The sequence below is a fragment of the Adiantum capillus-veneris genome, chromosome 13, assembly GCF_014529385.1.
Source record: "Adiantum capillus-veneris isolate H3 chromosome 13, ASM1452938v2, whole genome shotgun sequence".
Classification (NCBI taxonomy): domain Eukaryota; kingdom Viridiplantae; phylum Streptophyta; class Polypodiopsida; order Polypodiales; family Pteridaceae; genus Adiantum; species Adiantum capillus-veneris.
Window position 1 is genome coordinate 109,113,512 of NC_140943.1, and position 15,156 is coordinate 109,128,667.

Below are 15,156 nucleotides of genomic sequence, written 5' to 3' on the forward strand. Positions count from 1 at the left end.
TCCTAATTGGATGAGATTGCATGGGTATGTAATTTTTTAGTGCATCAAGACACCATGGAAGATCGGTACGGTCTGGGTGTGATGGCTAATTTTACTACGCCGGAATATCAAGAGTTCCAATATGGAAGAAAGGAGAAGCTAACTCCTTAATAAATAGAGCAAACTGATTGTCCTTCGGAATGTCCCTCGGAAATTTTTTTTAGCTAACTTGAGTTGTTTTGCAGATATGCTGTAATCGCGGACGATTACTCTCTTTCAAGAAGGGGAGATGTAACAAACTGCTGACGTGTCAAAGCCCTGAAGAATGGAGTCAACTTGTAAATGTCGGCCGAGGGGCCTAAACCCTAAGAAGAACAAGTAGCAGAAGAAGAAGAAGTCCTACCAACTTATGGGGACCCCGTCCGATTGGGCCCCAAGTGACAAAGGATTAAAATAAAGCAAGACCTGCACACACCCACGCAAAGCTGATGATGTGGCAGCTGTACGGCAGTTTTCGAAAATTGCGTTGGCATGATGATGTGGCAGGCTGTACGGATTTCCGCGTTCTGTGTTGGCTGATGACGTGGCAAGCTGTACGAATTTCTATGACTTATGCTGGCATCTTCTTGGCTTTGCTTTTGAACCAAATTTCTTTTGAGCTTGAAGGCTTTTTACTGTAAACTGCTTATTAGGCCAAGGGCCTTTAAATATGAGGTTAGGGCTCATTCTCTTGCATGCTTCCTAGAGAAGGTGCAGAGTGTGGAGTACCGGCTTGTACTGTGTTGATGCAATATAAAGAAATACCGAAAGGGACGCCAAGGTTTGGGGCCAATACTCTCTGGGGTGGAATTCCACCACTCCGTGTCGCGTGTCATCTCTCTCTTTCAGTTCAGTTGTTATTGAAGTGTTAAAAGTCTCTTCAGTCTGTTCTTTTCTATTGACACCTGGTGCTCGTCTTGTGACACAACCTTCGGGTCCCGGGAAAAATTTTGCTATGATACCACTGTGAGGATTAGTGGTGCTAATCGTATAATTAAAACTAAAACTTCATACTTAAGATCAAACTAAGACTCAAGACACCGAATATGTGTTTGATTGATTGAACGAATGCTTCAAAATTGAGTACAATAGGCTCCTTATATAGGAGACGAAGAGACACAAATGAAAAGACACGTCTCATGGTGAAGAGACGCAACTTTAGACGTAAAGACACATCCTTTTGGCGAAGAGCTGCAACCATTGGACGAAGAGGCACGTCTCTTGAGCGAAGGGTCGCGGCCATCCAACCGTAGGGGTCCTCCTTGGCATGCCACTTCGCGTATCTGCAACTAGGAGTAGATATAATACTGCAACATAGTCACAATCGTGACAAGGACAACTGGCCGATGACTCAAAAGATCTAAAAATTGTTGACGTGGACGTTGTACGGACCAGTCCACAATCGCAAAAGGTGTGGACGTGGCACTAATGGGCATCCGCAGTTTGCAGAACAGCCCAAAGGGCACCAGCTTTTGGATAAGGAGCTTTTAGGAGTAGAGTGTTTCACTATATGGTGTAATGCGTGCTAGAGAATGAGCTATCTAGTACTGATAGGCATTGGCATGTATGCATAAAGGCAGTGTCTACTAAAGAGTCGGATTGAGTTTTACAAGTCTATCATGGCTGATTACTCTTCTTTCAAGAGGGGGTATGTCACAAGTTTGGTGATGTGGCACCCCTATGGATTAAGGGCCACTAAAAGGTCCCCAAACCGGCTGAGGACCCGGACCCAAAAGATCTAAAAATTTCTGACATGGATGTTGTACAGACCAGCCCCCAAATAACAGAAGGTGCTGACGTACAGACATCCGCAATTTGCGGAACAGCCCAAAAAGCGTCAGCTTTTGGATAAGGAGCTTTTAGGAGCAGAGCTTTTCACTAGAGTTTCTTTTCGAGGCTAGGGGCCTTTAAATATGTACTTGAGGTTCTCACCCTGGCATTCCCCGTTTGGAGGAAGCAGAGCAGAGCCCCGACAATTGTATCTTTGTAAAGGAATATAAAAAGAAATACGCAAAAGGGGTGCCATGGTTTTGGGGCCAGTGCTCTGGGAGTGAAATTCTGACACTCCGTGTCTACCGCTCTCTATTTTCTGCACATAACGGCATAAGGGGGTGGTCACCTGTAGTAAAAAAGGCAGCAGTCCAGATCAACTAAAATGCATTTGGGGCAGCAGACTCTGTTTCCAGCCGATTAGTAGCCACCTACAGCAAGTAGATCTATAGAAACCAAACATACCTCATAAAATAGGTTAGGCCTGTTAATTGAGCTGACAAATTTCACACAGCTTCTGATTTGCAACATTTCTCTCAGGTCATTTTGCACCCTTGCAGTCGCTGTAGCCTTCCTACACAAGGCAGAAACAGAGCTTGAGCATTTGCCAATTATGGAATAAACGAGCTGAAGGTCACAAGTATGAATGTTGTTAGTAACAATCTGCATCCTAAATTCCAGGAAAAAGGAGCTCCAACATTTGACCGTCCAGATTTCATTGACCAACAAGCTAATGAAATCTTCTGTGTCATCCTTTTCAGTTGATTGTAACTGGATTCTCTTGCTTATATCAGAGTTTCCTGAACTAATAACCTTTTTGACAGTGAGGAACCAGAAGTTCCTAGATAGAACCAATTGCAATTTTCTTAATAACAAGCTCCATGGAAGGTGTGAGAAGGGAAGAAATACCACTCACTAGAACTCAATAATATCACTTACAGTCAAAGCAATCATAGGTACTTTTGGAAACTGCTTTTTCAAGATTCCAAGATTTTTGTAATCTGGCCGAAAGTCATGACCCCACTGACTGCAGCAATGTGCCTCCTGAAGCAAAAGCAAGAGCAGATATCACAATACTGAATCTCTGTTCATGAACACACACTAGCAGCTTATTCAAACAATGGAAAAAGAACCATCCTCAAAGTGCCACTGTGACTAGCATCATCTAGAATGACACTACCACCAAATGCATATTTGCTACCTCTACCTATCACTTGAAAATCCTTCTATAGCTGAGCCCATTATCCACATGTGCATGACCATGGGTACATCCATGGCCATGGAAGGTTGACATTGGGCAGGTTAGACGTTCCCCCCCTGAGGTGGCTACCTTAGAGAGCAGTTAAAGGCCTTAAAAGCTGTGTGGATCTGGAAACGGACTGACAAGCAGGGCAAATGGGGGTAGACCACACCAACCTAGTTTAGCAGGTAGGGGGACCTATGAGACCAAAAGGTTACATCCATGTGTAACTCTAGTCCAATGTCTGGGTCACATAAAAATAAAATAAATGAGGGTACCTAGAGTGGGTAGGTATGAAAGCCTACCCTACATCATCATCATCATCATCATCATCATGGATTATTAACATCTACTAGAGGCCAAAGTTTTCCTACCTCTGAGCCTTGCCAGTTCCACAGGGCACCCCTATTTTCTTGCAATGACCCTTGGTATTCCCCATGTTTATGGGAGGTGGGATATTATGAGGGGGTCGACATCTTGTGAGCACCCGTACATAGGGGAGATGAGGTGGGTACAACCTTTTTATCTTTTTTGTGACAAAGAAAGAGGCTGATTTCTATTACTTGAAAAGTCTCTCAGAACGCGCAGATGGTGCCGATTCTGAGAGCAAGTACGTTACTGATTACAAGCAAGCCTAAAGGCGGCAATCTACAAACTGTAAAAACTGGAACAACATGCCACATGAAAACTTCACAAACTGAAAGCCGGAGTAAAAAACCTCTCCTAAAGAGAATAAAAAGTGCCCTGGCAAGCAAAGTGGAGAGAGGATGACAGCAGCCTCTGAAAGATGGGCACTTTGACCTAAAGCCACTAGCGGTGAAAAGGACAACGAACATCCACAATGGCAACAGCTCGAGCGTCAGGCATTGCCCGGAAATTGGTATAATCTGACAACATAAGGTAATGGAAGGGAGAGAGCAGTCGGTGATGAAGATGAGGGTGAAGAGGCGATTGACATCACCAAGAAACTGCAGGAGGATGCCACAAGAACAGCAACAAAGTGGCACTAAAGCTGACAAGGAGCCAAACTAGTCCACCTGTTCAAGGTGGCTCTTGAAGAGCAGAGCTGGGGAGGGAACACCGAGAAGATAGTGAAGGAGGCTCTAATGACAACAATCTTTTGGAAACCTGATGTAGAAACCTAGTAGAGCAAGTAGAGAGCAAAGCAGCAAGCCAACAACGGCAAATCCAATGACCAATGCGAAAAACACTAGAAATGCAGTAGACAAGGAACACAATGACAAACGGAAAAAGGAAACCACTGAAATCAAACGAGAAAACATGCTCTAAAACAGACTTCACCCACACCCACGCACCCACCCAAACACACACACTCACCCACCCAAAAGTTTGTACTCGAGCACAAGGAAAACTAAGCTCTGCGTACACACACTACAAAAGGAACCGCCAGCAACGAGGCCACACCTCTCTCTCTCTCTCTCTCTCTCTCTCTCTCTCTCTCTCTCTCTCTCTCTCTCTCTCTCTCTCTCATTTGGGGGGTCATGGCATTATACAGGTCAGTAGTGGGGCAGGACCTCACAGGGTCTATCCACAGCGATTCACTCCACTATTGGGGTGAAGCAGGGCTGCCCGCTCTCTCCTACTCTATTTGATATGTATGTGGATGAGGTTTCTGACTACATTGAGAGAGATGGTGATAGAGGTGCACAGCTGGCCGGGACATGGATTCCATTATTGTTATATGCTGATGATATTGTGTTGATCTCCGACTCTCCGGAGGGGATGCAACGTCACTTGGATGCTTTGAATAGGTTTGCTCAGGAAAGTGGTTTGTCCGTCAACCTTGGTAAAACCAAGGTCATGGTATTTAATACCACCCCACAGTAGATCAGGAGGTCAGCCCGAGCATTCACATACGGCCAGGAGACAGTGGAGTATACAGATGCGTACACTTACCTCGGAGTGGTTTTTCATGGCCCAGCATTTTCATTGAGGAGGGCAGCAGAGACTAGACTAACCAGAGCCCATGCAGCATTGGATAGATTGGAAAGGATGTGTTCACAGGTTCAGTTTAGGGAGCCTCGGACGAAGCTCTGGCTCTTGACACTCTGGTGGCTTCTGCATTGCTTTATGGAGCTGAGATTTGGGGACATTCATTGGATCATCACGGGAGGACAGGCCGCAGTGATGGATGGGGGGACATGGAGAAGCCTCTGGTCTCTATGATCTCACGGCTCATTAACGCCAAGGCTTCAGTACCACGTGCTTTTGTCCGAGCACAGCTAGCTGCCCCCCCACTAGTGGTTGAGGCGCTCACCAGATTTGTCTCCTTCATACACCGCATGTGGGAACTTCCTAGAGACAGATATGCCCGCCTTGCACTTAAGTCCTCTCGACAGTTAGCCACGCAGGGAGATACAGCATGCTGGTATGGGGAGATGACATCATGGTTTCAGACGCATGGGTTCAGCATAGACAGATTGCCTCCCTTCCAGTACTCAATGGATGCACCCTCTCTGACTCTTACACAGTCCGAGATCACCACGCTCATCCGCCAGGACTTGACTCAGCTAGACACCAGGAGGGCACGGATACAGCCAGCACAGGAGCTAGGCATGAAGATGGCTTTCTAAAGAGAGCATCTCCTCCACCTTACGGTTGATGGTTTTCTGACAAGGGCCAGATACATGGACACCCACTTGTCTCATGGGATACGATGTGCTATCATCCACATTGGCACATCTTCACACCAGCTACAGATCAAGACTGGGAGATACAACGGAGTACCAGCAGAGGCCAGGACATCCCCCCTGTGTGACATCGAGCCTGAGACAGAGTTGCACTAAACATGCCACTGCCCCGTCTACTACGAGATACGAGGCCGCTTCCATTGCTTGTTCAGAGAGGGCTTTGGACCATTCTCCAGAGTCATGCAGTACAAGAATCAGAGATGCTTGGGTTTGTTTTTGCTCGAGCTACGCAGACACAGAGAGAGCCTGATGAGAGGAGAGGCTAGCCAGTCTCAGAGACAGATCACAGATTTCTTTAGAGCTGCCACTGGACACCCGGAACAACAAAGCTCGTCGCCTCACACCAGAGGCACACTGATCGACCGAGCGACTAAGCTGCGGAAATCCAGACGCCCACGACTGCGGAGGACTACACAGCATTGACGGAGACTGCATCAGAGGATTCTGATCACTTTGGCTCGACATGCACGATGCCCGATCAGACTACTGTCCATAGAGGAGATTGATGAGATCCGCCAGGGAGGACCGATGCTGGATCTCTTGTGACCTAGCTATCCCAGCTAGCTGCTTAGTTCACACCTAGCAGTTTAGGATTCCATAGTATTTTATTTTGTCATTTGTCATTTCATTTTTGTCATCTAATTACTCTGACTTTGTATCAGATCCACCAGATTGTAACTTTCTGGTCTCATAGGTCACTTTGGCCTTTTGAAGACGTTAATATAACAACATTTCATTTAATTTCATCTCTCTCTCTCTCTCTCTCTCTCTCTCTCTCTCTCTCTCTCTCTCTCTCTCTCTCTCTCTCTCTCTCTCTGTGTGTGTGTGTGTGTGTGTGTGTGTGTGTGTGTGTGTGTGTGTGTGTGTGTGATAGAGAGCTCTCTCGGCAGGACACCTCTCACGCGCGGCTGTTGTGTAAGTCGTCAGTGGGACTTGCTACGCGTAGCACCTAGTGCAATACGGACACAGCGGGGCACAATACAACACAGCAGAGCTGACACTGTTAGGGTTCGCGACAGCAGAAGGAACCGAGACAGGTGGGGAGCTCGTCAGAGCAAGCTCTCTCTCTCTCTCTCTCTCTCTCTCTCTCTCTCTCTCTCTCTCTCACGCAGCACCGGCGGAGATTGCGGCAGAGGATCCACAGGATTCTAGTACGACACCAAGAATGTTGATCGGGATAGGCTTCATGCTACTGTTATATTGTATCATGGTGACACTTATCCCCACTTTGTACCTTTATGGTGATACCATTGCTCAGCCTACCAGCCACCCATAGGAGTCGGTAGCACTCCTATCAGTTCTTTGTTTGTAGTTTTCTTGTTTGTACCCAGACTTGGTACTAGACTCATCATTGTAATCAGTTGGTCTCATAGGTCATTTTGGCCTCTTGTAGACGTTAATATATCATTTCATTTCTCTCTCTCTCTCTCTCTCTCTCTCTCTCTCTCTCTCTCTCTCTCTCTCTCTCTCTCTCTCTCTCTCTCTCTCTCTCTCTCTCTCTCTCTCTCTCTCTCTCTCTCCGTCCGTGCTGGGAGATGCTACGTGCGCTGGGACATGCTACGCTAAGGTTCGACTTGCACTTGCTACGCGCTGGGACATGCTACGCGCTTAGACATGCTACGCAACCTACGCACCCCCCCCCATCATCTACGCGTAGGAAGTCAATAGCTCTTACGCCCAAGTTTAAGAGATTTTTGAGCCTTAAGGTAAATTTTAAGTTTGCCCTATAGTACCCTATCCCACATTTGTGGCTCGCGTTCGATGGATCCGCCTACCGAAGGGGAAGGGCCGGGTGTAGATAGCTACACCACCCCAAAAAAAACAACAGCTACATTTAAACGGAGAAACAGAGATATTGTACTATCACCAGGATCCTTACGAGTGGGGAAAACCTCCACGATACATGATGAACTACTGACGGAGAAGGTCTAGGTGATGCTCAAATCAGAGCTAAACTATATGAGGGATGACATCAGGAAGGAAATGCACACGAACGCTGAGAGCTACAGGAACTCCATGTATGGAGACATGATGAGAGAACTAAGGAGAGAGATCCGGGGGATACAGAATGAGGAGATTCAGATCTTGAAAACAGAATTACGAAACCTAATCAAGGCCGGAGTAAATGTAACAGAATGCGTTATGCAAAAGAAACTCGATGAGGCAGTAGCAAGTTTTGAAGCATGGAGAACAAATATGGAAAAGCACATGGGGGAAAAAGATGCAATAATCGAGGAGCTAATAAGAGAACTTGCAGCTTGCAAATCTGCAACTAAGGAGAAGGGAGACGACCAACCTTCGGTGTTGAAGGAGCTCGAGGACATGAAGGATCAGATGAAAGCTCTACGAGAAGGAGATGAACAGAAATCGAAAACAGCATCTTCATGGGCGGAACGTCTTGTTAAGACACAAGAAAAGGTTGATGAAGCAGAGAAATCGATTGAGGATGCGAAGAAACGGAAGGCCCAGATGCTCGAGACCACACCTACTTCTACCATTATTAATATGACCATTGAAGAAGAGCAGAAAAGGAAGAATCGGGCTCTGCATGTGCGGGTCACAGGAGTCAAAGATAAAGAGAATGTAGATGAAGAAGTGAAGGAACTGCTACAACGCATGGGCATCACAGAGCCTACTCACACAAGTGCATGGAGAGTGGGCAAGAAAGGAATCGATGAGAAGGGAAACGTAAAGGATAGGGCACTTATTCTCCGCTTCCCGAATATAGAAATAAGGAAAGAATTTCTAAAGAAGAGGCCAACTCTTAAGAAAACCGGTATTTTCTTAGGCGATGACCTTACATTGGCACAAGTGGCACACATGCAAGAGTTGATGCCAGAGATCAGGGCAGCAAGACAAAAGGGGAAAATCGCCTTTTATAGAGGAGGGAAAGTAGTGGTTCTGGAAAAGCGCTCAGCATGACGGTGCAAGACCTATGGGGCGACGCTCCGGATAGCGGCGTGGAATTCTAATGGATCATATAGGCTAGATGTAGGTGCCTTTGAAGACAACTTTAGGGACAGAGACATAGTTTTCTACTCAGAGACACACCAGATACAGGGACAGCGTATGCCACATGTGAAGGGTTATTTATGGGAAACAACTGGTCGACCACACAAGAGATCTCTACGGGGTAGCCGGGGTTCAAGAGGAGTAGCAGTCTTATTTAAAGAGGAGCTGAAACCACTACTACAGATTATCAGGAAAGATGAGCAAGCAAGGTATATGCGGGTGAGAATGAGAGCCGAGACAGGTAGATTTCTATATATCGCTATATGCTCACCTAAAGGACAGTCCCCTTTCTCCATATTGAATAATGACATATGTAGAGATGGAGACATCGTTCTCTTAGGAGACTTTAACGCCAGAACGGCCAACTCTCAAGCAATATTCTATGATACTTCTGAGGAAATGCTCAGAGAAGTGGATTTATCACAGAGGCGGCTTACTAGAAACTCACAAGATAAAGAACACACTAAATATGGGAGACATCTCATGGAGATGGCAACTATACATGGTTTGGCCATACTTAATGGTCTAGAGAATTTCCCGTTATTCAGGGGATTCACATGCTTCCCGCACAGGCATGGGGCCAGTACAGTGGATTATGTCATGACTTCACCAAGCTTTATTTCTAGTATCGAGGACTTTAAGGTGGGACCCAGACCGGTTGGGATTGCAGTGGATCATGCTCTCTTGACCTTATCAATCTCCTTCCAATACAATGCCTCTCAAGTACAAAGGAAGAAGACACACACAAGATATACTTTCACGCCAGAGACTGATTCACTCTATGTGGAAAAGATCTATAATAGGATGCGGGCAGCCGAGCCAGTATATAGGGGGGGGGGGGATATGGTAGAGATCCATCCTCATCTGCACTCTGGACGTCGAGAATGTATGGTATAGAGAGAGAGAGAGAGAGAGAGAGAGAGAGAGAGAGAGAGAGAGAGAGAGAGAGAGAGAGAGAGAGAGAAATGAAATGAAATGATATATTAACGTCTTCAAAAGGCCAAAATGACCTATGAGACCAAGCTGTTACAACATAGTGAATCTGATACCATGTCCGGAATAAAAAAGAACTGGAACAAAAATTACAACAACTACAAGCTGGGACTGTGTGAATGTGCCAGCTCATACAAAAGGTGCCCAATACAATGTGTAGAGCAATGACAGCGGGGGGGGGGGGGGGGGGGGGGGGAGATATGGTAGAGATCCATCCTCACCTCCACTCGGGGGGGGGGGGGGAGAGAGAGAGAGAGAGAGAGAGAGAGAGAAATGAAATGAAATGATATATTAACGTCTTCAAAAGGCCAAAATGACCTATGAGACCAGAAAGTTACAATGTGGTGGATCTGATACAAACTCAAAGTAACAAAAGTAACAAAATCACAAAAAAAAAATACTATGCTATGAATCCTAAACTGCTAGGAGTGACCTAAGCAGCTAGCTAGGATAGCAAAATCACAAGAGATCCAGCATCGGTCGCTGGCGGATCTCATCAATCTCCTCTATGGTCAGTAGTTTGACCAGGCGTCGTGCATGTCGGGCCTCTGATGCAGCCTCCGTCGATGCTGTGTAGTCCTGAGCAGTCGTGGGCGTCTGGATCTCCCCATCTCGGTCGCTGGATCGATCAGCGTGCCTCTGGTGTAAGGCGACGAGCTCTGCTGTGGTGGTAGCTCCTCCGATTGTCCACTGTCTGCTCTAAAGAAGTCTATGATCTGTCTCTGAGACTGCCTAGCCTGTCCTCTCGTCAGTGTCTGCGTAGCTCGAGCAAAAACAAACCCCGGCATCTCTGATCCTCTTACCGCATGACTCTGGAGAGTGGTCCAAATTTCTCTCTAACAAGTAGTGGAAGCGGCCTTGTATCTCGTAGCAGACGGGGTAGTGCAACTCTATCTCAGGCTCCATGCCACACAGGGAGCATGTCCTGGCCTCTGTTGGAACTCCGCTGTATCTCCCAGTCTTGATCCGCAGCTAGTGTGAAGATGTGCGTATCTGGCCGAGAGAGAGAGAGAGAGAGAGAGAGAGAGAGAGAGAGAGAGAGAGAGAGAGAGAGAGAGATGAAATGAAATGAAATGTTATATTAACGTCTTCAAAAGGCCATAGTGACCTATGAGACCAGAAAGTTACAAGGTGGTGGATCTGAAACAAAGTCAGAGTAACAAAATAACAACAGTACAAAACAAAGATATATACTATGGGATCCTAGACTGGTCGATGTTAACTAAGCAAAAATGGGCTGAGTCACAAGAGATCTAGCATCGGTCGTTGGCGAATCTCTTCAATTTCCTCCATGGTTAGTATTCTGACCGGACGTCGTGCATGCCTGGCCAGAGTGCTCCGAATCTTCTGACGTAGCCTCCGTCGATGCTGTGTAGTCCTCCGCAGTCGTGGGCGCCTCGATTTCCCCAGTTCAATCGCTCGATCGATTAGTGTGTCTCTGGTGTGAGACGAGGGGGAGCTCTGCTGTAGGAGTGGCTCTTGCGGCTGTCCCGTGTCCGCTCTGAAGAAGTCTTTGATCCGTCTTTGAGACTAGCTAGCCTCGCCATTCATCAGGCTATCTCTGTGTCTGCGCAGCTCGAGCAAGAACAAACCCAGGCATGTCTGATCTTCGTATCCCAATACTCTTGAGAATGATCCAAAACCCTCTCTGTTAACCCTCACGGCTCACGGACACCCTATCACCTACGACGGACGTTGTAACCTACGGCGGACATTCTATTATTTATTTGGTAGAGTCAGGTACCGGGCTTGTCGGTCCAATAGGAAAAGGGTAAAAGTGATCGCCAATGAGAGGCGCACTCTAACTGGAACATTCAAGGGATTAGTTGGCTAAGCATGGGCGCCCAAGTGTGATTGGGGCGAGCTCATATAAAAATCAACTAAACCTAAAATTCACTCATTCTCTCATTTGTGCAATAGAAGAGTACTCTTGCTCCATCTCCATCTTCTTCTTCTTCATCTCCTTGTGTGTGTGAGTATGCGTGAGAGAGAGAGAGAGAGAGAGAGAGAGATGAAATGAAATGTTATATTAACGTCTTCAAAAGGCCATAATGACCTATGAGACCCGAAAGTTACAAAGTGGTGGATTTGATACAAAGTCAGAGTAACAAAATAACCTAACAACAGTACAAAACAAAGATATATACTATGGGGTCCTAAGTTGATCGATGTGAATCAAGCAAAAGCAAAAGACTAAGCAAAAAATGGACGGCTTGTTGGGATAGCTGAATCACAAGAGATCTAGCATCGGTCATTGGCGAATCTCATCAATTTCCTTCATGGTTAGTAGTCTGACCGGCCGTCGTGCATGCCTGGCCAGCGTGCTCCGAATTTTCTGTCGTAGCCTCCGTCGATGCTGTGTAGTTCTTCGCAGTCGCGGGCGCCTGGATTTCCCCAGTTCAATCGCTCGATCAATCAGTGTGCCTCTGGTGTGAGACGAGGGGGAGCTCTACTGTGGGAGTGGTTCTTGTGGCTGTCCCGTGTCTGCTCTGAAGAAGTCTGTGATCCGTCTTTGAGACTGGCTAGCCTCGCCATTCATCAGGCTATCTCTGTGTCTGCGCAGCTCGAGCAAGAACAAACCCAGACATCTCTGATCTTCGTATCCCATGACTCTTGAGAGTGATCCAAAACCTTCTCTGAACAAGCAATGGAAGCGGCCTCGTGTCTCGTAGTAGACGGGGCTTTGGCTAACAGCTGCACCAAGCATGCACCAAGCAGGGGATATGCTATGGATGTACACAATAGGTTTTATTCACATTGTATAAGGTCTTGGGCTCATTTGGGAGTTCCAAAGTTGGATATGCTAGCCAGAAAGCTCAACTTAATCCCATAGTAGGAGGGTTTGTGGTGCATGCCCTTATAAGGAACCCTTTTAAGCAAAGAGGTCATTCTTGAGTGGTCCTTTTGAGAACTCTCTCCCTAGAGGAGGTCTTGATGGCTTAGCCTTTGAGCTTAATGCTCATGCTTAGAAGGCTAGTGCTAATCACATGTAATTAGTATAATCCTCTCTTAATTAATTTAGTCTTCATTATGTTGTCAATCATGTTTCTCTACTTTCTTTCATTGTTTTGAACTGTTGATCTTCTCTAATCTAACTCTTACTTATGCTAAGCTACTCCGATTAATGGAGTCCTTATCTAACTCTCTTGATTAAGCGGAGTGGACGTACTCGTGATTGAGGGCTTAGAGTTGTCCTCTAATGGTGTGCTTGTGTGTGTGTAGGTTTAAGAAGCCTTGAGTTTAATTTGATTATGTGTGACTTGATTTGGACACCATGATGGGCATGGTTGGGGTGGCCAACTTGAATGCGATCTTGTGTGCTTAATCGTCAATGCATGTAATTAGAGTTGTGCTTGAGAGATTCCAAGATTAGTGTGTTTCACTTCGTTACTTGATGTGTGGAGATGATTGCTTAAATTGATGCTTGATGTGCGATTAGCATTAGTTGATTTGGGATGATTTTTAATTGCATTGGAGGATGCACACTCTTGAATCCTCTCAATCTTTGCATCTGATGATGCTCTCGCACATTCTTTGTGTGATGCCTCCAAGCCCTAGCTGGGTCATGCTCTCTCTCTCCGGATTGATAGATTTTGTGGGAGATTGCCTATGCTATGGCGAGCATCCAACATTGGCGCCGTTGCCATAGCATAGGCAATCTCCCACAAAATCTATCAATCCGGAGAGAGAGAGAGCATGACCCGGCTAGGGCTTGGAGGCATCACACAAAGAATGTGCGAGAGCGTCATCGGATGCATAGATTGAGAGGATTCAAGAACGTGCATCCTCCAATGCAAATAGAAATCATCCCAAATCAACTAATGCTAATCGCACATCAAACATCAATTTCAAGCAATCATCTACACACATCAAGCAACGAAGTGAAACACACTAATCTTGGAATCTCTAAAGCACAACTCTAATTACATGCATTGACGATTAAGCACACAAGATCGCATTCAAGTCGGCCACCCCAACCATGCCAATCATGGTGTCCAAATCAAGTCACACATAATCAAATTAAGCTCAAGGCTTCTCAAACCTACACACACACAAGCACACCATTAGAGGATAACTCTAATCCCTCAATCACGAGTACACCCACTCCGCTTAATCGAAAGAGTTAGATAAGAACACTAATCGGAGTAGCTTAGCATAAGTAAGAGTTAGATTAAAGAAGATCAACACTTCAAAACAATGAAGAAAAGTAGATAAACATGATTGACAACATAATGAAGACTAGATTAATTAAGAGAGGATTACACTAATTACATGTGATTAGCACTAGCCTTCTAAACATGGACATTAAGCTCAAAGGCTAAGCCATCAAGACCTCCTCTAAGGAAAGAGTTTTCAAAAGGACCACTCAAGAATGACCTCTCATTAAGCATAGGGCTCTTTTATAACTTTGAGCCTCAAACCCTTCAACTATGGGATAAAGTGAGCTCTCTAGCCTAAACTCATACAACTTTGGAACTCCTAAATGAGCCCAAGCCCTATATAATGAAAAGTAAATATTGTGCACTATGGCACATCAACAGCTTGGTGCATAATTGGTGTAGCCGTTAGCCGCTGCTAACACTCCCCCCTTCCTAATTTGGCGCACGGCCTCGTGTGCCGATTAAGCAAGACACAAGGACATGGTAGTAAGCAAGTCCATGGAAGAAATGTTGAGCTGCAAAACATAAGAACAAATAATGAGCATCAAAGGCCACCAAGAATGAATAAAACATGAAACATAAATGAACAATCATGCAAAGTGATCTTTTGCTTCTAAAAAATGGGTCAATCATAGTCAAAAACTAGACAACATAAAGCAAAAAAATACTCAAACTATTGTGAAGATTAAACCACTTGAAATTTCAGTTTTATGCATGAAACACAAGTAATCAATTATGACCCTATGCTAATACAAGTTTATAAACCTACTAGCATAAAATCTATGTGAACAATCTTAATAAATCATTCAAGTCTATCTTGTCTATGGGCTATAAAAAAGCTCCTAATCTATTAGTACATTGTCAAAGTTTTTTGAAGCTCATGGAAGTTTTGATTTAGTCATTCATTGAAAGATTAAAGCACAATCACAAAGCTACCACCCCAAGGCAAGTCTAGGTGCGACTCTCGGCTCCTTGAACCCTCAAGAAGGTGTTACAATAGCCTACTAGCTTACCAAGGCGACGGATAACCCCTATCAACCCAGGGCATCGGTTTAGGGCCTTGACCAAGCGAGCCAAGGTGATTCTCCTCGCCTACCAAGTGCCAATAAGACGCTAAGCCTCACAAAGACACAACATCACATAGAATTTGTATTTTCACGTGCCTTAGTAGCATTTTTGCTACTTTTTTGGACACTTCTTTGCTTCATGGTTCATTTTTTAGCACATTTTTTAATACTTCCTTTATGAGATA

The 15,156-nt window shown here is 45.5% G+C and overlaps 1 protein-coding gene across 2 annotated transcripts in view; it reads right to left on the minus strand.

The window, feature by feature from the left end:
• RECQL2 (RECQ helicase L2) overlaps positions 1-15,156 on the minus strand; it is a 204,541-nt gene that overhangs the window by 80,472 nt on the left and 108,913 nt on the right. Inside the window, exons 5-6 of one of the 2 annotated variants that reach the window (XM_086527175.1) lie at positions 2,728-2,832; positions 2,254-2,358 (exon numbers count right to left, since the gene is read on the minus strand). In XM_086527175.1, coding sequence (XP_086383301.1) covers positions 2,254-2,358; positions 2,728-2,832 — 210 coding nt within the window. The remainder of the gene's footprint in view (positions 1-2,253; positions 2,359-2,727; positions 2,833-15,156) is intronic. The other variant, XM_086527176.1, reaches the window with a different exon arrangement.